Source organism: Ostrea edulis, chromosome 2, assembly GCF_947568905.1.
Source record: "Ostrea edulis chromosome 2, xbOstEdul1.1, whole genome shotgun sequence".
Taxonomy (NCBI): Eukaryota; Metazoa; Mollusca; class Bivalvia; order Ostreida; family Ostreidae; genus Ostrea; species Ostrea edulis.
The window spans coordinates 25965807-25992264 of record NC_079165.1 but is presented as its reverse complement, the minus strand read 5'-3'; the positions used below and the strand labels follow the sequence as shown (position 1 = coordinate 25992264).

At 36.0% G+C, this 26458-nt stretch overlaps 1 protein-coding gene across 1 annotated transcript; it reads right to left on the bottom strand.

Annotated features, from left to right (window-relative positions):
- Positions 1-900: 900 nt before the first annotated feature.
- LOC130052198 (uncharacterized) lies at positions 901-26016 on the bottom strand. Its single transcript, XM_056156517.1, has 10 exons — positions 25750-26016; positions 24564-24887; positions 23980-24111; positions 8528-8546; positions 4898-4956; positions 3953-3980; positions 3061-3125; positions 2881-2899; positions 2693-2769; positions 901-1563 (listed from the first exon to the last, which is right to left on the bottom strand). Exons 2-10 carry the CDS (start codon positions 24616-24618, stop codon positions 1478-1480), a joined length of 540 nt encoding a protein of 179 aa, XP_056012492.1. The 5' UTR covers positions 24619-24887; positions 25750-26016; the 3' UTR covers positions 901-1477.
- Positions 26017-26458: the final 442 nt, after the last annotated feature.

Below are 26458 nucleotides of genomic sequence, written 5' to 3'. Positions count from 1 at the left end.
TTCAACGCTATCTTAAGCAGGAAAGAGAGTATAAAAAGTGCTATTTTTTCCTCTTTTCTGATGACCTTGACCTTTGACCTTGACCTAATTTTCAAGGTCAAAGGTCACCGATCCTATTCCAGTTGGTCCCATGTCTCTACGACAAACCGTTCTCGAGCTCGACATGTTTTACGAATAAATCGCAAAACATAAAGAGGCATTAACTCCCTTTAAGGGACACCGAATCCCTTCATTTTAAATTCTTCGCTTCTACTAATTACCCTCTATGTTTTAGAAAAGGTTTCATCCTCCTATCATTTACGGTTACAAAGTAGAAGCGCTAACAATGATTTCTGCGAAAGGTCCAATAACTCCGTAAGGGGTCAAAGTTCAATTACGCAGGGTGAACTGTATTCGTTTCTCAAGAAGTACTATATGATGAACTATAAAGTTTTTCAATAAGTCTTAAGACGAAAATTTTTTTTGACGGCAGGAAAATAATAAACAGAACAATAACAATAGGACTTTCCACAGAAAGGTGGAAAGCCCTAATAATAGAGGAAAAGAAACATAAGAATCACTATAATAAGAATAATAAGAAACGGAGCAAAAACAATATGTCTCCGACACTTTGTGTTTGGAGACATAATAAGAAGAAACGGAGCAAAAACAATATGTCTCCGACACTATGTGTTCGGAGACATAATAAGAATAATAAGAAACGAAGCAAAAACAATATGTATCCGACACTTTGTGTTCGGAGACATAATGATAATAAGAAACAGCAAATACAATATGTCTCCGACACTTTGTGTTCGGAGACATAATAAGAAACCGAGTAAAACCAATATGTTCAAAAACTTGGTTTGGGGAACATAATAATAACAAACAGAATAAAAACAATATGTTCCCAAACTTTGTTTAGGGAACATAAATATATTTCTTACTGCCATTTGTAATAACAATTGTTTGGTTCTACTGTTCCTAATTACGTTAAGTATAATACGTCATCATTCAAGTGAAATAGCTTCATATATGAATGGACATTATGACATTAAAGCACGATTTTGATTAAATTGCTGGTAGATGGGCAATCCAATAAAGTACATTGAAATCGCTCATTACAACCAATTTGTCAAGTGGTGGATCCAGTGCCCCATTTTTAGATATGCAGTTATCGATAATACACAATAACATCGCAAATACATATATGATCCATTATTATAAAATCATATTCAAAACACTATTACATATATATGTCTTGTTTGTTTCAGGGTGTTTCGCCCCCTGTTCCCTACCAAGACTTCGCCATATAATCAATGGGGCTTCAAGGCAGTCATCAGACATCTAACTTAGAAAAAAAATCTGTTTTACCCCGATTTTGCCCCAGGATAAAATTAAAAATTCTGAAATATTATAACACATCTATAAATTTTGTGACTAGTCTTTCTTTGGTAAATATCATTTCAAACTGCCACTAAGACCTCTTTCGAGACTTCTAATTCTGAAATGATGTGTTGAGGTATACATCTGATGGTGATGAAGTCTTCGGTTTGTGAGAATTCTTATATTTGTCTTCATCATCTGTTGACACAAAATATTCATATTTGTTATGAACATGCATATGAAAGGAATCTTAGAAAATCAAATATAATATCGGAATGTAAGGAAGTTGATCATGGGCTGTAATTATCACCCGAGACAGATGTCATGACAATGCAACATTAATAGCTCATCAGACACACTTGTTATAAAATAACAGAATCCAGTCTATGTTACAAGATGGTTGAATATTGTCATTTGGACAAACGGTAGTTTATACTTGGTTGTCATTTGCAGATTGTAATCCATACTTGAGTTTCTACGATAAGTCAAACTATGGGCTGTATTCGCCCATTTATTATCTGCCTGTCAACAAATGGAGTATATATTTGCTTCTTTATTTGGGAAGTATGTCCGATTATTAAAGACAATAAATATCATACCAAGCCCCTATCTTTCCTCCTCATGCATATATCAACTTCAAACTTATTATACCATGACATATCTTGTAAACGAAATGTGGATTCTAGAAACTTCTAGAGAATCAAAACGAATAACTGTTCAACACTTTACACAACCACTCCTCACGATAAAGTAACGACAATACTTTTGACATCACAAAAGGTTGCTTTCTTCAAGAAAAATGAAAAATGAAAATAGTCATATCATGTGATCAGTCATTCAAAAATTACTTTGTTAAACACGCACAAGTACTCTAAAGTTGATAACAAAAAGATGCTGGAGTTAATTATTAATATTATCTTCAAAGTCTTTGGAATCCCCATTGGCATGTATTGTGCTCCTTTGTTAGCTGACCTGGTTTTTTTTTTTTTACATTCTTACAAGGCCGAATTTATCCATAAACGTCGACATGAGAAGTCGTGGCCTTCCATTCGATATTAAGATATATTGATAATGTTTTATCTATTAACAATCACTTCAATTCATATGTCGATTCGAAATATCCAAGTCATTTGGGATTAAAAGACACTACAAAGTCTTCCGCATTTGTTTAGATATTTTTCTTGAAGACAACGGCACACTAAAAACTCAACTTTATTACAAACGGTATCAGTTCAACTTCTACATTGTCATTTTCCCATATTTACCCTTTACCCGATTAAGATATAGGGATCACAGCGGGTGTTAACTTAAATAAATACGCATTTACCTTCTTCTTTAGAAACAGTTGAAAGTTTCTCATATTTATTTTCAACACTGGATTCGTGTGTGCTCTCATAAGTTTGCCTACAATAATATATTATTGTAGATGATAACAAATATCACATAGAAAGCAACGTCTAACATTGTTAACGAGAGAGAGAGAGAGAGAGAGAGAGAGAGAGAGAGAGAGATTACCTCTCGCTTTCTCGTGGATCTGTGTAAAGGAATGAGTAATTTTCAACATTCGATTTATTATTGATAAAAACATACATATTTCAACCAAATGTGCTAACAGTCAACGATAGGTAGATTATAGATAGAAGTCATCACTGTAATTCAATGAATACCAGTTCAACACATAAAACTGTACATAACCTTTAGTGGAGAGACCATCATATGGATTTCCATTATCTGTCTCTGTTAATTCTTCATACACACCCCTGTATGACAAAAAATAATGATATTCTGTTGTAGAAATTTATATATTTTGTAATGAATTTTCTAATTAGTTCATTCAGAAGAATGTTCAGACTATCAGAAGCATACTAGATATCTTTACATTATCAACCAATTTGAAGAAATTAAAAAAAATGTAAAAATGATTTGTCTTACTTCAATATTTCATTTGTATCGCAGTTCGTTTGCAAGAAAGCCACGTTAGTGAATGCATCAAATTTGTGTTCAACGTTTTACTGAATTTTGGAAGCAAAGAGGAAATACGACTGTGTGTAATGAGGCTAGTCTAGTTCCATTCTTTGTTGTAAATAACCTAATTTTGGTTAAATTTCTTTTTTAAGTTCTTAAACTACACCTTGACTATTCCATTCGAACACAATCAACAAACAATTTAAAATTGTGAACTCACAGATAACACGTCAATACGAAATTGAAATTGTAATCACAGTTGAATATTGATTTATAGTACAATCCAAATTGTATAAGGATTCTTTTAAGTTAGTTTACTTTTTTATTATTCAACGCTTCTTTTAGAAACTCAACCCTTTTTCATCATTTCGTAATCATCTTTCCTACTAATATTCCCTTGAAAAGGGCACCATCCTTGTTTCAAACAAACCTCGAACCTTCTTAACCCAACTGCCCAGTGCATGTGGTGCTAAGAGGTCGAAAATGTACATGTAACAAGTTTACAGATGACAGACTGACGACGGATGTGCGTTAATCAAAGAATCTCTTTTAGGTGTTCATGAATGTGAACATGTGGAAAAAAGTCGCTATAAACTACAAATATAATAAAATAAATTACTACCTTTCTCCGCGTAGATGTACAGCGTGTTCTGCAAATGTAGACAAAACCTGCATTTAACAGCTACAAACTTTTAAAGCGACATTTTGGGAAACATTGAACTATTCAGTTGAAAACAGACAAAGGCAATATACATGTACGCTTTGAGATACTCTTGCTGTGTCCTACAATTCGACATTTAGATCTATCGACGACGTTTTGTCTATGGTAAACGTAAATATGAAAAAGCAAATGCCTGCTGATTAATACAATTTTCGTCTTGTTTCTTTTGTGTTTTGTATTTATTTTGATTTATTGGTTTTTCTTAATCTTTTCCTATATTTTCTTCTAATGTTCATTTAACTTGGTTTTAAATTTGGTATTTCTACAAACTTGAATAAATGCCATTCAGGAAAATCTTGAATACACTGTATACTAGTATTCGCCCAAACGATTCTTTCGTGAATTTCCTTTTGAACCTTTAACTATCCAGATGTATTGTATTTGCAATTCCATAGCCCATGAAGACATAATACGGGGTACATTATATGTATGAGTGAAATTTAAGTATTTTTCAGTATTGAAGAACTTTATCGGAGATACATGTACAACTTTACACAAACTATAATCAGAAACTTTAACTTCTATTTGGTAAAATCGATAACAGTTTAATAGATCTGATGTACATGTAGTGCTAAGTTTTGTTACAAAATAAGCCCCATACAAACCTTTCCAATTTCTAATTACTGACCAAGATTCTTTTTTTATTTTCGGAAAAAGTAACTCATACGCACATGAAATATATAAAACTACAAAAAACTTAAAACACATCTTTGAAAATTTAATAAAATTTATGAAAGTTATAGTTTTCTTCCCTTATATTTCATTATCTTCTATCGTTATTCCTGCACATTATAATTCTGGAAGTGGAAGATAGAAATAATGTGTATCAATCGTGCTTGCACTAACCTGCCATTGGGATACTGGATTCGTCTTTTGTTAAATCAGTTCTTTTTACACTTTTGTCTCTGTAAGATAAAACCTCACATCTTAATGGTTAAGCAAACATATTAAGTCTACCGATCCGTTGGTAACATAATTAAACTACAATAACATTGAATTAATTATTTTTAAACGAATTCTACTTCATTTTGTTTTCAAATGAAAATCTATTATCGTATGAGGCTGTGTATGAGAAAAAAAGTGGTTTGTTCCTTATGATGAAAATGTGATAACCAACAATGACCAATCTCATAAATCCTAAATATAGGGTTCATGGCGGGTGTGACCGGTCAACAGGGGATGCTTACTCCTCCTAGGCACCTGATCCCACCTGTGGTGTGTCCAGGGGTCCATGTTTCCCCAACTATCTATTTTGTATTGCTTATAGGAGTTATGAGATTGATCACTATTCGTTATCTTCACCTTTCATATATAAGGAATGCAAAATTAACAGTTGAGCAAACACGAATCGCAGGATATACCAGAGATGGTATCAGATGCCTATGAGGAGTAAGCATCCCATGTTGACCAGTCAATACAAATACAATTCTGATAAAGGCATGGATATTCTAATTATTGATTGATTACGGTTTTTCGCCGTTTTTGTGATATTTCAGCCATCTTATGGCAGGCATGGTTATGATTTAAAGAACATTGGAATTTTATATGATGCAGAGCTGTATTTCTGTAACAAAAACATGAGACAAAGGACGTATTGTGTGGCATTTCACGGCCGTGGTGTGACTTAACTAATACAATATAAATTTGTGATGAGGTTAGCTTGAACAATCAGGTTCAGTTTTACAAGTATATGATATATATATATATATATATATATATATATATATATATTAAATATAATAATAAATATATATAAATATATAATAATAAATATAAATATAATAAATATAATATAATTAGCCACAGAAAATTTCAATTTATATGGATACCTACTTAGTATAGTATATATATATATATATATATATATATATATATATATATATATATATATACTTTCACAGTGGTTGTCAGAATAAAAACATCACAAAATTAAATTACATGTAAAATTCCAAGCACATAAGCATAGTATTACGAAGTTTGGTTAAGCCAAATATTATCATGATATTCCATTTCTTATTACAATGCGCATCTCGTGCATCAACATTGATACCGTATATATTTAACATACATAACTTCTACGTTACTTAGTGTCTTCATTTGGAATATTTATGAATGATGATTGTTTTGCTGTGTATGATATATTACTTTCAAACATAAAGAGCCTGACATCTGATTAGTTTAGACTAGAAATATTCCGTATTGGATCATGACAAAAGTCAAATTAAAGATCTAGAACAGTAAATATTGTTGTATGTAGATTAGGGTTAGGGTTAGATGTGCATTATGTCTCTAATGACTGTCATGAAATATCAGGTTGGAAAAGCCTAAAGACACCAGTTGACCTTTAAGTTTTACATGTATTTCTTCATACAGTCAGGAACAAGTCTAATACAGTTGGAGTGGTTTCACAAGAGATAACAAGAGTACCGCAAACGGTACAATATACACCAGTCGGACAATGAAATTCAACCTGGAAGCATAATGTGCACTCTGAATTAATAAAACACACATTCTGAATAGAAAAGTCTTAAAGTGGGTCATGGTGCACCATTCCATCTGACATGTGACTTGATTGTGTATTTCTCTGTGAGTGAAGTTGTAACAAAATGTCGATGCAATATCTATCTATGATGATAAAAAGTCCAGGAAACCATTTGATCTACTTTTAGCTCTAAAGTAGGTCATGGTGCAACACTTAAATTGAAATATTTGAAATGCAATCTGATTATTAATTTCTCTGAAAGAGAGGTTGTGACTATATTTCATATTCATACCTGTGACCATACCAAAATACATCTGGAAAACTGTTTGAACTACTGCTACCCCTAAAGTACGGTAGGCTATAGTGCGCCAATTCAGCTGAAATGTTAACTGCACATGTCTTCCTCTGTGAGGAAGTCTTTGACTAAATATCAGGGCAATATCTGTATCCCTGATGAAAAAAGCCCATGAAATTATCTTACATATTTTTAGTCTTAAAGTAGGTCAAGGATGGATCAATCCAGCTGAAATGGAAACTGAACTTGTATCCCTCTGAGAGGAAGGCTTTGATTATTTATCAGGGCAAAATCTGTATCCGTAATGGAACCCCTCCCCCAGAAAACTGTTTGACTTATTTTTTAAAAAGTAGATAAAGGATGGACCTGTCCAGCTCAAATGCAAACTGAACTTGTATTCCTCCAAGAGGAAGTCTATGATTAAACATCATGGCAATATTTGTATCCGTAATGAAAAAACACGGAAAATTGTTTGACCTATTTTTAGCTGAAAAGTAGGTCATGGATAGACCAATCCAGCTCAAATGCAAACTGAACGTGTATTCCTCCAAGAGAAAACATTTAACTAGATTTCAGGGCAATATCTGTATCCATAATGAAAAAAGTCCGGAAAACTGTTTGACCTATTTTTAGTTCTAATGTAGGTCACGGACGGACGGACCAATCAATCTGAAATGCACACTGAACTTGTATTCGTCGGAAAGGAAGCCTATGTCATGGCAATATCTCCAACAAAAAACAGTCCAGAAAACTGTTTGATCTACTTATAGCCCTAAATTGGGTCAAGGATGGACCAATCCAGCTGAAATGCGAACTCACTCTTACAATTCTTGAGGGAGATAGTCTGACCAAATTTTAAAGTCCGGAAAACATGACCCCGAATGGACGGACAACCAGCCGGATGGACTCACGGACAGCGTCATAACATAAAATAGCGGGCGTATAAAACTTACATAGTACATGTATGTCATAAAGTTAAATCCCACTTCTTCCATCTCCTCTGAGTTAATGTTCACTCACCAGAGGAAATGCAGTATGAAAGTTGAAGATAACTAACAGTGATCAATTTCACAACTTCTATAAGCAATACAAAATAGAGAGTTGGGCAAACACGGACCCCTGGACGTACCAGAGGTGGGATCAGGTGTCTAGGAAGAGTAAGCATCCCCTTGACAACCGGCATATAGAGTATATAATTATAGGTATCATGCATATAAGATTTAATGGCTGAACTTGATAAGATTAAATGTGTAAGTATATGTTAGGTATAAAATTGATTTAGGCTGACTCTAGAGTAAAACTCCCTCATTTAATAATGTTGACTAGGTATCGATGTTTTTGAACATACACATGGTTTGATTACGATTTGAACGAAATTAAAACAATCAAAGGAATTTTAATAACTTCCACCATTGTCCATTTAGCTCTGCCCTGAGCCTTAAACTTCTACGAGAATGTCACAATTCAAATAGCAAATGACAATTATCATTGAATGTTCAGTAGTTAATTACATGTATATCATAGCTTTTCGAACATATATGTGCTATTCATCAGTCTCATATCATATTTGCGTTCCACTTCTCTTAAGCCTGCATGTAATATTTGGTTAAAACTGAGTACCAGCTAAAACTTTTTTCTATTTAAGCTCGACGTACAACTGATGTACAATGATTGTAATAGGGGGCTGAGTGGAACTTACGTGTTCTTTCTCTCCAACTCTACAAGAAAAACAAAATTAGAATTACATACACATATTTAGAGAAAACGAAGTATATCGATCAATCGGAAAAGCGTAACCTGTTTATAGCCGACTGTTGACTTGGGTATTGCGAATTAAGTTAAAATCTTATATGTAACATTAGTTACATCATTCAGCTACCTATAGATAGTTACTTGATATAATCACGATTTTATTTCACATACTTCGTTTATCTCCAGATTCGATCAAATTGTCTAAATTTTACCAGCCTTCACGTTGACATTTTCTCTCACTTTTAAACACAGGAATTCTTTGGAACACCTTTTCTGAAAATAGTTAGTTCTCACACTTCCAAAACATTTTCCGGACCACCAATTCGGTGTTTCACTGAAGAGACATTATTTGTCGAAATGCGCATCTGGTGCATCAAAATTGGTACGTATAAGTTTCTCATCACGACCCCAGGGTCGAGACATCTGCTGGTAAACTGTTAGTCCCCGAGGGTCTCTACAGCCAAGTAGCTAAATACTTAGTTACTAGCTTGAAAATACGGATGTATATTTAATTGCTGGGATAACATTTAGAAATTCATTTCAAAATTAAGGATTATCTCCCTCACGTATAGCTCTTATCCTTGGACGAATTTGCCTCCAGTTTTTAACACTCTAGTTTTCATTATAGCTCTTACAAGTTTATTGTTATTTCAAATTTCCAAAATGTTGGTTTGAGCATCACGGAAGAGACATTATTATTTATTTTTTTTTGAAATGCGCATCTGGTGTATCAAAATTGGTACCGTATAAGTTTTACATTATACTTAATGAATAAACATCGGACACAAACACATGGAAGACCCCTACCCCGGGACCTTAACATTCGATGGAAAGGTATAAGGGGCCAATACCCCCTACTGTGAAGAAATTATGATGGTACTTTCTTTAGTTACGGAGATCCGCCCCTCCAATTTTTATTCATAATGCAATACACTTAGTAAAAAACCTCGGATTCGGAAACATAAAAGATTCCTACCCCAGGGCCTGCAATTTCAAGGGCAAGTTATTAATGGCCAATGTCTCTGACTGTGATGTTCTCTCTCTGGTTTCGCAGATCTGTCACTCCAATATTATTCAGAATGCATTACACTTAGTGAATAAACATCGCGTTCATCTTTCATTCATTATGCACTGCACTTAGTGAATAAGCATGAAAGGTGAATATAACAAAGAGCGATCAATCCCGCCCACGTGCCACTGCAGCTTCTTCCATCGTGAAGACATAGTGATGGTACTCTTTCTAGTTACGGAGATCAGTCCCTCTGATTTTTATTCACAATGCATTATATATGATGAATAAACATCTGGTTCGGAAACATTGAATACCCCACCCCTACCACAGGACCTGAAATTTTGTGGGTATGGTATTAGTGGTCAATTCCATCAGTTATGAATAAATATAGATAATAATATCTTTAGTTACAGTTCTTCCAATTTTTATTCATAATATTTTACAATGAGTGAGTAAACATCGGGATCGCAAACATCGAAGACCCCTACCTCGGGTCTTGAAATTTCGAGGGTAATGTATTAATGGTAAACGCCTTACAGTGTGAAAACATGATGATAGTACTCTGTTTAGTTATGGAAATACCACCCTCTGATTTTTTATTCAATATGCATTAAACTTTTTGAATAAACATCGGGTTCAGAAAAATCGAAAAAACCCTACCACGGGGCTTGAAATTAAAAGGGTGCAGTATTTGTAATCAACTCCTCCCACTGTGAAGAGAAGATATATTGATGGTACTCTCTCTAATTATGGAATAGGACCCTCTAATTTTTATTCATAATGCAATACACTTAGTTAAAAAAAACATCGGGTTTGGAAACATTGCAAATCCCTACTGCGGGGCAAGAAATTATGAAAGTAAATTTTAGTGGTTAATTCCCATGATTAGAATGAAATTGTGATGGTACTTTCCCCTGTACCGAGATCCACCCCTCCAGATTTAGAAACCCTTCACCGTTCCTTTTGACGTTTCCATATGAGTGAATACTTCTCGTTAAAAAGATACAATCAATCAATCAGTTTTTATTCATAATGCATTACACTTCAGGTTAGGAAACATCAAAGACCCCTACTCCACGTCCGGATATTTTGAGGGTAAGGCATCTGAAGTCCACTTCTTCCACTGTCAAGTGATGGTACTTCCTTTAGTTACGGAGATCCGCCCCTTCAATTTATATTCATAATATATTACACTTAATGAATAAACATCGGGTACGAAAACATTAAAGACCCCCTACCCCGCGACCTGAAATTTCGATGGTAAGGTATCTGAAGTCAACACCTCCCACTGTGAAGAAATGGTGATGGTACTTTCTTTTAGTTATGGATATACGCCACTCCAACTTTTATTCATAATGCATTACATTTAGTGAATAAACATCGGGTTCGGAAACATCGAAAACCCTTATTCCAGGGACTGACATTTTGGGGACAAAGTATTTGTGGTCAACTTCTTCCACTGTGAAGAAATATTTATGGTGCTTTTTCTAGTTATGGGGAAATGATCCTCTATTTTTTATTCAGCAAGCTTTACACTTCCTGAATAAACATCGGGGTTGGAAAAATCGAAGACCCCTACCCCAAGGTCTGAAGATTTGAAGGTATGTATATTAGTGATAAACATTTCCCATTGTGATAACAACGTAATGATACTCTATCTAGTTACAGAGATCAGTCCCTCCAATCCTTATTCATAGTGGATTACACTTAGTGAATAAACATCGGGTTCGGATTCATCGAAGACCCTTACCCAAGGTCCTGATATTTTGAGAGTAAGATATTGAGCGCCCATTCCTCTCACTGAGAATATTGGTGATTGTGCTTTTTCTAATTACGGAGAACAACCTTCCAATTGCTTATTACAATGCATTACACTTATTGAAGAAACATCGGGTTCGAAAACATTAAAGACCCCCATCTCAGAGCCTAACATTTTGAGGGCAAGATATTAGTGAGAAATTTCTCCCACTGTAAAGAAATTGTAATGGTACTCTCTCTAGTTAGGGAAATACAACCCTCTAATATGTAGTCATTATGCATTGCACTTAGTGAATAAACATTGGGTTAGGAAATACTAAAGAAGTCTACCTGGGGCTTGAAGTTGTAAGAATAAGGTATTTGTAGCCAATTCCTTCCACGGTGAAGAAATATTAATGGCAACCTATTTAGTTATGCATACCCGTCCCTCCGATTTTTATTCATAATGCATTACTCTTAGTGAATAAACATCAGGTTCGGAAACAGCGAAGGTCCCTACCCCGGGACCTGAAATTTTGAGAGTAAGGTATTAGTGATCAACTCCAATTATCATAAAAGAAAGTGATGGTTATTTTTCTAGATATAGAGATACGGCCTCCCCGTTTTTATTCCTTGTACACTTAGTGAATAAACACCTTGTTCGGAAACATCAAATACCCCTACCCTTGGGCCTGAAAGTTTTAGGGTAAGCTATTAGTAGTCAACTCCTCTTACTATGAAGAGATGGTGATAGTACTCATTTTAGTTACAGAGATCTGCCCCTCCAATTTTTATTAATAATGCATTACACATAGTGAATAAACATCGAGATCGGAATCATCGAAGGCCCCTATCCCAGGCCCTGAAATTCTGAGGGTAAGGTATTAGCTGCCCAATCATCCCACTGTGAAGAAATGGTGATGGTACACTTTCTAGTCACGGAGATCGGTCCCTCCTATTTTTATTCATAATGCATTACACTGGAATATACATCAGGTTCGGAATCATTAAAGGCCCCTACCCAGGGGCTTAAGACTATCAGCTGTCAGTCCGAGGGTGGGATCACTTTTCAGACCTCTCTAATAATTGAACAATGAGTCGTGAAAGAAATGAAAGCTGATAGACGAGTAGAGAAGAACAAATTCAAACATAAAAACCCTTGATAAAGGTCACCTAGGGCTTAAGGTGGCTCATTACACCCAGAAATAGTTTCTCAAATCAGTACGAATATATTTAATTATAAAAGATATGATGATATACAATAAGTATATATGCCAAAAACCGTAAAAATATACATGATTGTCAAAAACAAATTCATTACATATGAATAAAAGACTGTTGGATTTGAACTCAAGATCTCCGTTTCACCAGTCCAATGCTTTAACCACTGAGCTATGATGATAGACAAACATATCGATCGATACAAATAATATCACAAAACATTTAAATCTCCATCTTGTCATACATAGAATAAGCTTTAGTGTAGTGAACTACCTTTAATTATATATTTAATTAATAATTTATTTTACTTTTTCTCTCAATTTACATTAATGATGATGCTACGATTGTAAACCAAAGGGGGTTGCTCGAAGATATGCGAAGTGTACGATGTCACATCTAGTCTATTCTAAAGCAGTCCAAAAACATACGCGGGTGATTCGTTAGGAGTAAAACGGCAGTTATATATCAGGCTGCATCCAATATTCTCACAAGTGAGTGGCAGACAAAGAGCAATACAGACAACCAGACACAACCACACGCATGCACATGGTGAGACAGTACATGTATAGTACTGTACATAGTGTCAGACGAGAGAGGAGAATGAAAGAATGTTAGTGATGTAGTACCAGAGGCTGCTGATATAGTATTGAATGAATTTGTAAGTTTTTCAATATGCAAGGCATTTTTTATGAAAAGTAAAATCTACAAACTAAGTAGATTTGTACCCAAATTGATCTTCGATCTTCTCGCCTAGTCGGTCACCATGGCGAATTTTGCTCCTAACGTTCAATGTACTATTATCGAAACATCATTTCAATTGAAAAGTGTATTCTATATCATTTTTATTAAAAAATCGCTGACGTAAACAGCGAATTTAAATCATTAAAAATAATCCACAGGGAAAAGGGGCTTTCTACCATTAAGAGAATTATGGTGCGTTGTTCGTGTACATATTACTTGAAACAAAAGATAAGGTTATTTTGTGACAATATACATGTATAAATATATTCATATTGCGGTAGTGCATAAATTATTTGTTTCTTATGAGTTCTGGAAAATTGGGGTAGAATTTACTTTGCCGGTCCCCGGAAGCTTACGCAATGCCATGTCATGCGACTCACATCCTGGTTGCTAAGCAAAAGTAAACATTTCGACGCCATTTCTATTTTCGGCAACTTGCAATAAAACAGGTCTAGATAATGATATTAAATAGCTTACCCTATAAATGAAAACCATCCAGACTGTTATTTAGGGTGTTAGTTACATCTGCTAAAAGTAGGGTTTTCTTGCTTTTTGGGGGTTTGGGAGTTGCATTTGAAAGTTGTATTTTTGTGTCCTTTACAACGTCTGATATGGCAGAAAGTGATAAATGGATCGATGGATTCTTTTAAGTGTCCTCCAAGGTGACTCGATCGTGTTTGTGTGGGCACCGGAATTCAGATCCACAAAATTAACACTGTGGTTCACAGTTAAATGATGAAATCATTCTTCACTGAGGGAACTATATGCTCTCCAACAATCGCTTATGCTAGTTGTGTCCGGCCTTATGTGCTTCTTGATTATTGTCACCAGAGTATCTGCAGTTTTGTCTGCCATTTTGACGGGAAATTTTTTTTCCGAATCCTTCTCAATTCCTCTAAACACCCGCACCCCGTCCACACGTCTTCCTTTGTGATATCTCCTTTCCCCAAATTTGGATTCATGAATTTCAACAATTTTCCAGAACCCCCGATGATGTTACTGTCGTAATTTTCCAAATATATGTCACACAGTTCTCGTCCAAAATTATACCGATCTGTTATAGTTTTTTGATAAATTTCCAGTTCATGAATTACAAAATCCTGAGCAAATTCATAAACCCAATAATATGTGATAAAATTATTTTTTCCAATGTTAAATTGTGATTTTAAAAACCAAGATGATTTTCTAATCGATACTTTCCTGTTGCATTTTTTGTTGCTACATCTCCAAACCTGACTATCGCTGCTGTAAGACGAGTCCTTTCGCTGTCCAAATACTCCAAAACCACACGATTTACAAATACAGTCACGAAGATTCAGAATAAGACCTACTTGTATCAGCCAAATAATTATGCTCTCCAAAGAATCACATATTTTCACAAGATCCTTAAGTTTCATTCGCATATTTGTTTCCATTGAACACACGTTGAACTGACAAAGTCTTAAGTATTCGCTTTGAGCAGAATCGAAGCATGCGAAATTAACAACGGATGCCATTTTGAAGAATCATGTAAATATCATTGTTTATTGATCGTATTTAAAATTCCTGTTAAAACTATCGTTTAAAACGAAGTTTTTAACATGAGAAATTGTCAAGGAATTCAAATTTTAGGTCAACGCGATCGGCGTACTATATTTTAGCGCTTTTTAGGGACCGGCAAAGTAAATTCGTTCCGAAAATTGAATTGAATCATTTTATCACAAATGTGTTTTACATAGTCCTTCAAAGTGTAATCATATAAGAATTTTAATAATGTCAAAATTTGTTGCTACGTTATTGAAAATGCACATTCAAAAAAATATTCTTATTATAATTTCATAAACTGTAATTTATACTGTATTGCAGGAAATTAACTCGCAGAGTTGATTTTCGCTATATTCGTTAAATCAAAGTTTTCGCGAATTTAACATTCAGTGACTTAACCTTTCATATTAATACGCATATTAAGATTTGTTTTTCCGCAAATTAAACCGACCGCGATTTGTTGCTAAATGAAAAAAATTGCGTTTTTTTTTTCCTGACCGCGATATTAACCTGCTATACAGTATTCAATCAAATTCATATACAGGTAACTCTCGAATTATCGCCACTCAATTCATCGCCATTTTCGTTATAACGCTGCATTTTTCTAGGAACATTTTTCCTGTTACTTAAAACTCTCGTTAAAACGCCAAATTCGCTATCGCCATTTGCCACAGTGTTTTCATTACAAAAGTCTATTTCAACATGTTAATTATCTCGATAAACCGCCATAGGTGCACATGGTCAGTGAAGCAGTAAATTGGTCATTATCGATCTCCGGCGTACACCTGGACAGAAGGATCCCAGTAATTGCTGTACATATTGAATAAACAAGAAAATTACTCGAGATGAACTGTAGTCAAGTTGTTTATACATCATAGAAACACATTTCAATTTAGCTATGGCTTCGCCACGAAAGAGGGTCCTGTTAAATTTCGATGAGAAAAAATCATTACGTACCAAGGACATCATCCAAAATGTACCCATCAGGATATTGCAAATCATTTTTTTTTGTTTTATGGGAAAAGTCTATAAAAAGAAGGACAGTGGGCGACATCTTAGCAGCAAAGGATGCAATTCTTGCAGACCCTGACCCAATCTCTGAAGGCTCGCCTGCCAGGAAACGGCACCGCAGTGCACTTAATACTGACTTAGAAAAGGCGTTGTTTATGTGGTTTACGCAAGTCAGGACAAAAGATAACTCTTACATATAAAAGAACGGTAACTCTATTTCTTCAAGATGGCAGTAATTCAATTCATCGCCAAATTCGTTATAATGCCATGATTTCATAAGAACAAAAGGTGGCGGTTTATCGAGAGTTGACTGTATAACATTTTGCACGACAAATTCATGCAGAGTAAAACTTTGTTGGGTAAGGCATTAAAATATATTCCCTGGCTAGACAAAAACTGGAGTTAATGGAAGTTGGCGTATTATCAAATAATGCAAGGATGTGAATCAAGTCGGGTGAGGAGGAAAGCTTTACGTGAACCTGATTTGCCACTCTCGCAGTTACTTGATGGTGCAAAAGCTATGAACGTATCACAGCTCCAGCATCAGGAATGGAGGACCAGAAAAGCCAAACATTTCTCAACAAAACAGGTATTAAAAAACTTAATACATATCAAGATCCGAAACAAAAAGCAGAAATGGATTCAAGGTGTCGGAATTGTGGTAATGACTAGCCTCACCAAGATAAACCCTGTTCAGCAAAAGGTATAAAATGATGTAAGTGTAAGAAAAGGGGACATGTTGCAAGAGTGTGTCGCTTAGAATAAAACCATAGACAACCGCCGAAGTTCAGTAAAAAGAAACTTAATCAACTGACGGAAACATGATACTGGAAGCAGTGATGACGAATACACATTTGGACTTTCGGTCAATACAGCCTCGAAATTGCCGACGGCTAAGGTCAAAATGAATGGAGATATGTGAATATGCTAGTTGACTGTGTAATTAATGAGCCTACGTTTGCAAAAAATTGTGAGAAGAAACGCGTCAGACTCTCCAATTCAGATGGTATCATTCACACATATGAAGGAAAGTGTGTGTTAGCCATAAAAGGAAACTTCAAAGCTGAAACATTCTTTGTTGTCGAAGGAACCAGCAGATGCTTACCAAGTTATTTTGCAGCTAAGGAACTCGATCTGATAACGTTGAACGTCAACCTTTTCAATAATGGGAACAAAAACCAAACACAAATCCTTCATGAATAAGCTGATCGGTTCCATGGAATAAGAAAACTAAAAGGCTATCAAGTCAAACTACACATTGATAAAAGTGTTAAACCTGTGGCGCAACCGCACATGAGTATTACATTCCACAAGCGAAAGAAATTGGAACAGGAATCAAAAACACTGGAGGAGTTGGATATCATTGAAAACGTCGATGATCCCACTCCGATACTGGTCACACCTAGGCCAAAACATCCCGACCAAGTTCGTGTGTGTATAAAAATGATAAGAGCAAACCAAGCACTTCAAAGTGAACGGCATGTGATGCCAACATTTGACGACTTGATAAACAATCTAAATGCAGCTAAATTCTTCTTCAAGTTAATGCATAACAAAGGATCTCATCAATTCGAGTTGTACTCAGAATCGCGGTACATCACAACGTTTTCATCTCATGTTGGTCTGTTCCAATATAGAATACTTTCATTCGTTATAAACTCTGCGGCAGGTATTCCAATACGTAATTCAACAAGTCATTGAAAGAATGACTGGTACAAGGAACATTAGCGATAATATCATTGTTTTTGGGGGAAAACATCAGCAGGAATATGACACGGCACTGAAATCAATACTTAACAGGCTTTGTGTGAGAAATCTAGTAATCAACAAATAAAGTGTAAATTTCAAAAAACAAGACGAGTTCTTCGGATTTATATTCTCCAGTGAGGGGATCTCAGCAGATCAAAAGAAAATTGAAACAATTCATGGTACTGCAAATCCGAACATGCGTCTGAAATGTATAGTTTCCTCGGAATGGCTAAATACTGCGCAAGATTCATAACAAACTTTGCCACCAAATTACAGCCGTTGTGTGAACTAAGCAAAAAATCACAACTGGACTTGAAAGGCAAAACATGAAAACGCAATGCAAAATATCAAGACATCGTTAACGAGTGATGCATTTATCTCCTACTTTGATCCATCAAAACGTACTGAGGTCATCGTTGATACAAGTCCTATAGGCTTAGGGGCTTTACTCATTCAAAAAGAAGAAACTAAAGACCAGGGTTAGGGTTTCATATGGAAGCAAAAACTTTGACACCTGTAGAACAGATATTCACAAATTGAAAGAGAAGCGCTGGCTATCATCTGGAGTTGTGAACATTTTCATCTTTTCTTTACCTTCTGGGACACCATCGCGATCTCATCACTGATCACGAGCCTCTAGAATTTATATTTTTAAACCCAGCATCTAAACCACCTGGAATTATAGAAATATTGACTTTACGATTGCAACAATGACTTCCGAATCAAATGAAATGACAGAAGTGGTGTAAATCAAATGTGGATTCTAAAACCGTTTAAAGAACTTTTAGTTAACTTGAAATCGCAAACTTTTCTCAAATCAACAACATCAAAAGGTATGGCCTTTCAACACTTTACACGACCATAAAATTAAATTAAAAGACTAGACTTTTTGACATCATAGATAGTTGCTTCTTCAACAAAAATGGTAAACGGAAACATTCATATCTAGAGATCAGTCATCCAAAAAATTACTTTGTTAAACACCACTCTGAATCAACGCACAAGTACTCTGACAATACTCCAAATCTAGAGAAATTGAACTCAATGTTGGTGACACTGTTCTTGTGAAAGAAACAAGGGTTGACAAATTTTCTACAATTTTTGTGGAGAGACCATTTGAGGTGACCAAAACCGAAAGATCCATGGTTACCGCTGAAACGATAATAAAGTTATCACGCGTAATGTATCTCATTTCAAAAGAATTGATCCTGAAATCGAGTTGAACGACCCGAACTCTAATGAGACTATCGATGAAAGTGTGGAAAAACTGAAACGCGAGATACGGGAACCCAATGCATTAATAGAAGAAATATAAACAGTGTGTGATATATATTTGTCGTATATGTTGGTTAATCATATAATCTAATACGTGTAAGCCCTGTGAATTAATTGTTAATCAACCTTTTATTTTCTTATAATGTAATTTTAAAGATAGCGTAGTGATTTATCTAATATAAACTATTGATATTCACGAAGAATTCATTCAATAGGAGTTTAGTATTTTTCTTTTCCTTTCAAACAAAAGGAGGGATGTAATGTTCAGGTTTTAAGTGAAATATTGTTTATATGATTGAACAGTAGTGAACTCAGATTGACTCTCTTATCAGATTTACTGGTCACAATGTTTATACTTTCTCACGGATTTTTATTCACATCTGATAAGCTGTTTGTTGTTCTTATGATCACTGTGCTGTAGTTTGTAAGGTCAGTTAATACATAGCATTAGAACCAGCAACATTCGTTCTCTTTATATCTTTCGAAACTAAGAAATATTACAGGAAGGGGAACCTTAAGGCTATCATTTTTGCCCCCAGTTTGGGGCTGTAGGGGTACCACCTGGGGCCTCACAAGAGTGAGGCCACTTTTCAGACCTGTCTTATAATTGAATATTTGGTGATGAAAGAAAACAAAGCTGATAGACAGTAGAGGACAACAAAGTCAAACATATAGGCCTTTAAGGGCAATTGAGCTCGACTGAAAGTTCATGATTTTAAATCATATAGGGTCATAATGAATGCTAATAACTTAATCTTTGCGGAGTTCGGAAAGAGTATGCAGGCAAGGAAAAGGTCCCCTATAGCTAGGACTATCATTTCTCGCCCTCAGTTTTGGACTGTAGGGGTACCACCTGGGGCCTCCCAAAGGTAAGACAGCATCTCAGACCTCTCATGTTTGAATATTGGGTGAGCTAAGAAAGAAAACAATTTTGATATAAGGATAGGGAGTGACGATGCCAAATATATAGAACCCTTAAAAGGGGTCACATAGGGATTGAAGGGTAATTGAGCTCATCTGAAAATTCATGATTTTCCATCATGTAGGGTCATATATAAGGAAAACTAATAACAACTTAATCTTTGAAGTGTCCACAAAAAGAGTATGGGGTGAGAAGGGGAACCATAGGACTTATTCTCCGACCTCATTTGGGGCTGCTGGTGTCCCACCTGGGGCCTTCCGAGTCTCAGTCGATTTTTCAGACCTCTTTAATGATTGAACATGGGGTACATGCACTTTATCGGCGCCCAACTCCAAGCCAGGGACTTAACTTCATGGACGATTGCAAAGTATTTGTTTCCTTGCAGTGCGCTGGTCTTTCGCCATTTTGTCGGAGTCTTTCAATTTAGGTAATGTTTTCAATTTGAATTAAATTGAAGTTTAGTAATTATTTTTAGATAGATAAAATTTATTATTTAGACATTTTGTAATCACAACTTAGTAACTTTGTATATTTAGTATAAATGTGATGGATCTGTCTATAGATGAGGTGTTCTCTGTGTTGGGTCTCTACCTCTCCCCGGATACCACAGCGGTGGCGTGGCATAACCCTGCGTTACCATACTTATACATGAGTGGGTTGAGAGGCAATGTATGCTTTAGTTAAGACAACCCACGGAGTGGAAGTGCCCACGTCGGTATGATAGGCCCTAAGTTAGAGTTATTTTCTCAGGGAACATCCATTGGTGGTTATTATTTCACTCCATCCTTGCCTTCTTTTTTGAGGGAGGAGGTGGAAGGTTCAGGAGTGCCAATAGTAGGGGTGATGTTTACTGGTCGCCAGTTCAGTTCTCAGGAGATTGACAGTTTAAATTTTAAATGAGAATCCATGTTGTAGGTGAAACAACAGGTGAGACTCATCGGATAACTTGATTAGTTTTGCTTCCCCTAAGAAAAGTTATAGCCATGATACTCAAAGATTTAGGGACTTAGGTTGGCTGACGACTACTCATCTCCAATGGTCAGTTCTGCCCGATATCTCAGTGACGACTACGACTATACAGTCGGGGGTTACATACACAGTTCTGGAAATATCCCAGAATATCACACCCAATAATTGCATCCCTTCATTCCATTGTCGAGGAGATCAGCCCATCCCCCTCACCAATAGCTGATGACTGGAACCCAGGTCAGTTCTGTTGCAGTTTTATCAGGGGTTCATGTCAGCGCCAGTATATCCCTACACCAGAGTCGTATCCCCTAGTTGCCATATTGTTGCAGCCGGGCTTACCCTTGGAACTCACCAGGTCCCGTAGTCCTCTATTCTCCGGGTCTACTCACAAGGGTCTCTGGTCCTTTACCATGCAATACAGCATCGCAAAACCTACGTTCCCCATTTCCTTAACCCTAGATCTGGAAGAGTATCCCTAATCCTTGGTATACTCCATGGTTGGTGGCTGTGTGAGGACACATATGCTCCACACCGTTGTCATGACCGTTCCCTATCAGCAGCAGGGGCTTTCTGCTCATTTTTGGGCACAGCCTGGTACCACTGTTTGTAGGCGAGAGGAGGGGGCAAAGGAGCCAACATTCGGCCCCAGTTACATTCAGGTGAACGAGATTCACATACGCCATTCTCTGGGCGTTCTACCAAGGGGCTAGCCCCAGTGCCCCAAACTCCCTTCCAGGTCTCCCAGTACTCTTGTGCAGGGGAACACGCCATGGACACGGGTAGGAACGCGTTTAGATACACAGATCTGCGGTATGGTGGAAAGTCTACTTGGAACTCCTTCTTCACAAGATTGTTTGGCTAGCTTGCGGTCAACAATGAACAGAGATGGAGCATCACACAAATTCTACTTCTCCTTAAATGACACTTTGAGCGACTATTACACGTTGTTGGAAAAGGACAATAACCTCTCACTGGTTTAGATCAAGAAACGTTTCGAGATGCGCTTCAGATCGTCAGATGAATTTCCAGTCAGTATCTCAGTGTGAGTGAATCGCTGCACCAGTGGACAGACCGGGTCCTCACCTTAGCGATACATGTTTCCCCATCTACACCTGATGTACTTGCACATTTCACCAGATTGATCACTGCAAATGCCCACAAAATTGGTATCGAACACTGGCAAGGCAAAGAACGCTCATTGTACGAGTCATCGGGAAAAAGGGACTGCCTTGCACTCAATTGTGTGCGTCGTTTAAAGAAGGGCAGGTTCCGAGTCCTGTTCCTGGAGGCACTAGAGGAGGAGGAATCTGGGTACTATATCATCGGGTGGGAAGATGACAAGCTGGGGGCTTTCTCCATGGATAAGTCATATGTCCCAGACAGGTTCAAATCCCCCTAGCATATTGCAGTGCCAGAGCTGAAAGGGTTTGGTTCAAGGGAGATGGAGAATTAACCAGATCAGGAGGACTTACCTGTTCAGGAGGAGGACGTGGATATGAGAGGCCTGAGAAATGTCCAAAGGCTGTGATGCATACAGTTTCTCAATCAGAGGAGAAAAGTGGGTTGGAGGTGGGTTTTTGCTAAACAGCGGAGGAGACGGATGGCATATCCCGTCTCCATACTCCTGGGTCTACAGCAACTTGTTTGCACCCACTGGCAATTACGCCCGACCACATAATTCAAGGCAGAAATGCATTGGTGGACACAGTTAACGATATCAGTGTTCTGTTAACCATGGTCTATGAGGAACTTGACCCCAAGTCGCCCATAACGCAACATGTCACCCTTGTGCAGGCTAATGAGAACACAATGATAAAATGGTTTATCACTGGTCCCGTAGGTATACGCCTAGGAAATGTGGAATACATTGTTTATTTCTATCTAGTTCCCTTATAGGATCAGTTTATGTGGGAATGGAGTACATCAGCACAATACTTGCCTGGATTTTGAACATGGTACTCTTGGGAAAGGAGACAGTCCCCCTGACGTTCGGGCTTTCTAGGGAGAAACAGGATGCCCAAGTCTCTGTGGCCAAGACAATCCAGGTTTCAGTTGCTAAGTTGTCATTTACCTTCGTTATGACCCCACATTACATAGAATATGGAAATTTCGTTTAACTGTCCATAAAGGCCTATGCGACCCCCTTTGGGGTCCCTGTAAGTTTGTGTTCGTTGTTCTCTATCCGTATATCACTTTCATTTTGTTCGATTACCCCATATTCAATTATTAGAGAGATCTGAAAAGTGGACCCACTTTCGAGAAGCCCCATTTGTTACCTCTACAATCCCAAAATATGGGCGAAAATGATAGCCCTAAGGGTCCCTTCCTTGCCTACTCACAACTATTGTGAACTCTTCAAACATTAACTTGATATTTACCTCAGGTTTTGGGATGACATTGGAATTCACTCACGATTCACGTGCATCATGATAACTTAAATTTTTGTTTTGCATGTATACACGTAATATGTCCCTAAATTTGGACTGTCAAACGTTTTTTTTTTTCTTTCTTCGATTGAAATTGAAGTTGCGAAAGTTCCTCGGCGTTTGCGCACAATCGCACCAGAAGTTATTATTGTGTAGATAATTGATCAACACTTTTTTATTCAAGAATTTTAATATATACCATATTTATTTTGTTATTAAACCACATCCAACTGATTCAAATTAGAAGTGGTTTACAAACATCTATATCTCAACGCGGAAAAATTTCCAGATCAAAAACCTAGAAATCGGCAGTATTTCATCATTTCCATTTCATGTAAAATATAGTCAGTATTGTTCATACGTTACCCTAGACAAGTATTCGAATTTTTTAATTTATGACCGAACTTTAGAGACATAGAATTAATTTGAGTGTTTTCACTTTTGACTGGTGTGCAGTTTTTAAAATTGACAATACTCCTAGACTGTTCGTTTAAACTTTAAATTTCTAAATGGTGAATTTTTTGCGTATTCTGAATGCAAAAAGGTAATTATCCATTTTGAATTGAACAACATAATATTTTTTAATTTACCTTTACTCAATTCAATAACTTCTTTGTGTTGCTTATGTTGGTTTGATAGCAGCAGACAAAACTAGTTGATGCCGATGCGTTAGAAATTAAGTACAAGAGCTATGTGGGAAACATTCTATAGATCATTTCAGCGCAAATTTGCTGAATTTTCTATGATCAATATTTAGCTGAACACTTGACTTCCCTCCATTTTACTACAAAGATCAAATAGTTATACATTACTTATTATACAGGTAAATGTATAAAGCCTTCGGAGACAGATAACCAGGACTAGGATAACGATGATGAAGGTCACAATCCCAACAGCACTTCCAACAGCTACTCCAGTCTGATTTCCTACACTCTCCTGTATTCCTAGATATTCCAACGACAAAAATGATTGCTATGATAGAACGAATCATCAAATACATATATCCAACTATCTTAATTTTCAAAGCATTTAAATTGTATATGCATGTGTGATGAAAATAAAGATTGTTTCCATTACACACTCACACTCAACTATCACCCACCATAAATAAAAACATCTGCCCGAAGTGAAGAAATATTTAATGCAATTTGGCATAGAAAATTTCACTTTATTCTATTGGGATACCCACTTGTATTAAATATCTCTTCACTTAGGGCAGTTTTGATGGTGTTTGTTTTAAGAGTTCATTACTATATCCGTGCTTTATATATATGACATTTGGCTTTTTCTCTTTTCATTTCGTTCGTATAGGATGTACCTTATAGCTGCTAAGTATTGTAAAATATATGTTTAATGATTGCATACATAACTTATAATACTGTTATTATTGACTTACGTGCTGTATCCATATGATAGATCCTAAGGAAGGTACCAATATCATTCTGAACCATTATGATGTAATCTCCAAAATCTTTCGCATTGATCCTACTTTTGTAGAGGGTAATGTTTTGTTCAATTTCCCCTTTAGTGTTTGTTATTCTGTAACCATCTGTATTATTCGGAATGACTTTAATTGTATAATTTTTTCCTGTAAAAATCCACTGCGTCAGAGTCGCTGGTGGGTATAATAAAATTCTCACCACTATTTGGAGAGAATCGAAATGTTCTATGACTACTTTGCCAGGAGATTGGGAATCGATGTTATATAGTCGGGGTTTACCTGTTCAACAAATAAACATACTACAGGAAATTTCTTAACTAGTATACTGATATTTGCATTGATTTTATTGCAGTAGCTATGATTGATTGATTGCTTGATTGAATATTGTTTAACGACATCCATATCGAGATGTCACCATTCAATATAAAGAATTACGAAGTGATACTTTATCTAAAATGTGAAATGTATGTACATATTTAGTTGTGTACTACTTGTACTCAATCGACACATTTGACCTATGTTATTTTAGAGTTCGATGTTTATTTCTTGCTATTTATTACTTGCACTCAGTTGACACCTATGAACTAGATTGTTCTAGAGTTCGATGTTTACTTCTTTAGGAGAAAGATGCCATAACGGTTGCAACATTGTCTTTCAAAATTGTACTAGAAAATGCATTCTTATCATAAATACACTGTGATGTTTTATGAAAAAAGAGCTCTGGTTAGACAAACACTATAGACATTTGCATTCTATTATACTGGGAATTGGAATTAACTGTTTTGTATGTGTAGATTCAGTTCGGCACGGATTTTGATATTTATTGTTCAACTACCGTAAGTTAGTATTTTGCAATTGTTACAATTTTCTTTCAATTATTAATTGTAAATAAATTCTATTAATTGTTTAATTGCCTTTGTTAGTAAATTCTGCTGTTTTCAGGGTAATTCTGTCTCATAACAATGTGCAAACTGATGCTTTATCAAATACATGGACATTCGCTTTAAGTACTGTATTTACGCCAGTTATGGTTGATAAAAGCTTAGATGAATGTAAATTAATCTTACAAGAAATAACTCATATAACTCGCTTGAACAGATAGACAGTGTGAAATATTGGCCCAAATGAATATAAAACTTACACCTAACCGTCACATCGGTGGTTTTGATAGCAGCTGGGCCCTTTCCATTTTCAGCTGTAATTTTGTAAACCCCGTGATCAAAGCAATTTGCTGACAATATTTCCAGTGAACTACTGCTTACATAAGAGTCTTTCTTTACAACAGTGTTATTTGGAACAAACAGCCACGTGATGTTAGATAACGGATTTCCATCCACATCACAATTTATCTGAAGTCGTCCATGTTCACTTGTGACATATCGTTCACTTAAGTTTGATGTTATGACATTGTCGTCTGAAAGAAAGTTTACATTTTCTTAATAAAAGGAAAGGTATTACAATTCATAACAAGAGGTCCACAGGCATTGTTGGTCATTTAAACGTATCATTAGTCCCATGGGACAAAAATCTAGAAAATATTTCATATTCTGGAAATATCTAAGCTAAATTCAACGATTCAGCAACAGTAAAAAAAATAGACGTGCAGTTAAAACTGCAATGCCCTCAAAAAGCATATACTGATGAAAAGCTTTACATAATATAATATATCACCATCATCATTAAACTATATCATTAAATTTATTCAGATTTTATTCAGAAACTTCTACAAGCAAGAGCTTGTTCTGTGTACGGTCAGTTTTTAAATAGAGGTAAGCTACTGAGAATCAAGTTGATGGTACAGGGGGTTTCAACAGTCTCCACTGAAATCAGCATTTCGCAAATTCTATGGT

Coding starts and splice junctions, on each gene's coding strand:
- LOC130052198 (XM_056156517.1), bottom strand. CDS start 24,618: ATGGTTCAGAATGATATTGGTACCTTCCTTAGGATCTATCATATGGAT. Junction 24,112..24,563: donor CTATCATATGGATACAGCAC/GTAAGTCAATAA, acceptor TGGAATATCTAG/GAATACAGGAGAGTGTAGGA. Junction 3,981..4,897: donor ATCCAGTATCCCAATGGCAG/GTTAGTGCAAGC, acceptor CTACATTTGCAG/AACACGCTGTACATCTACGC.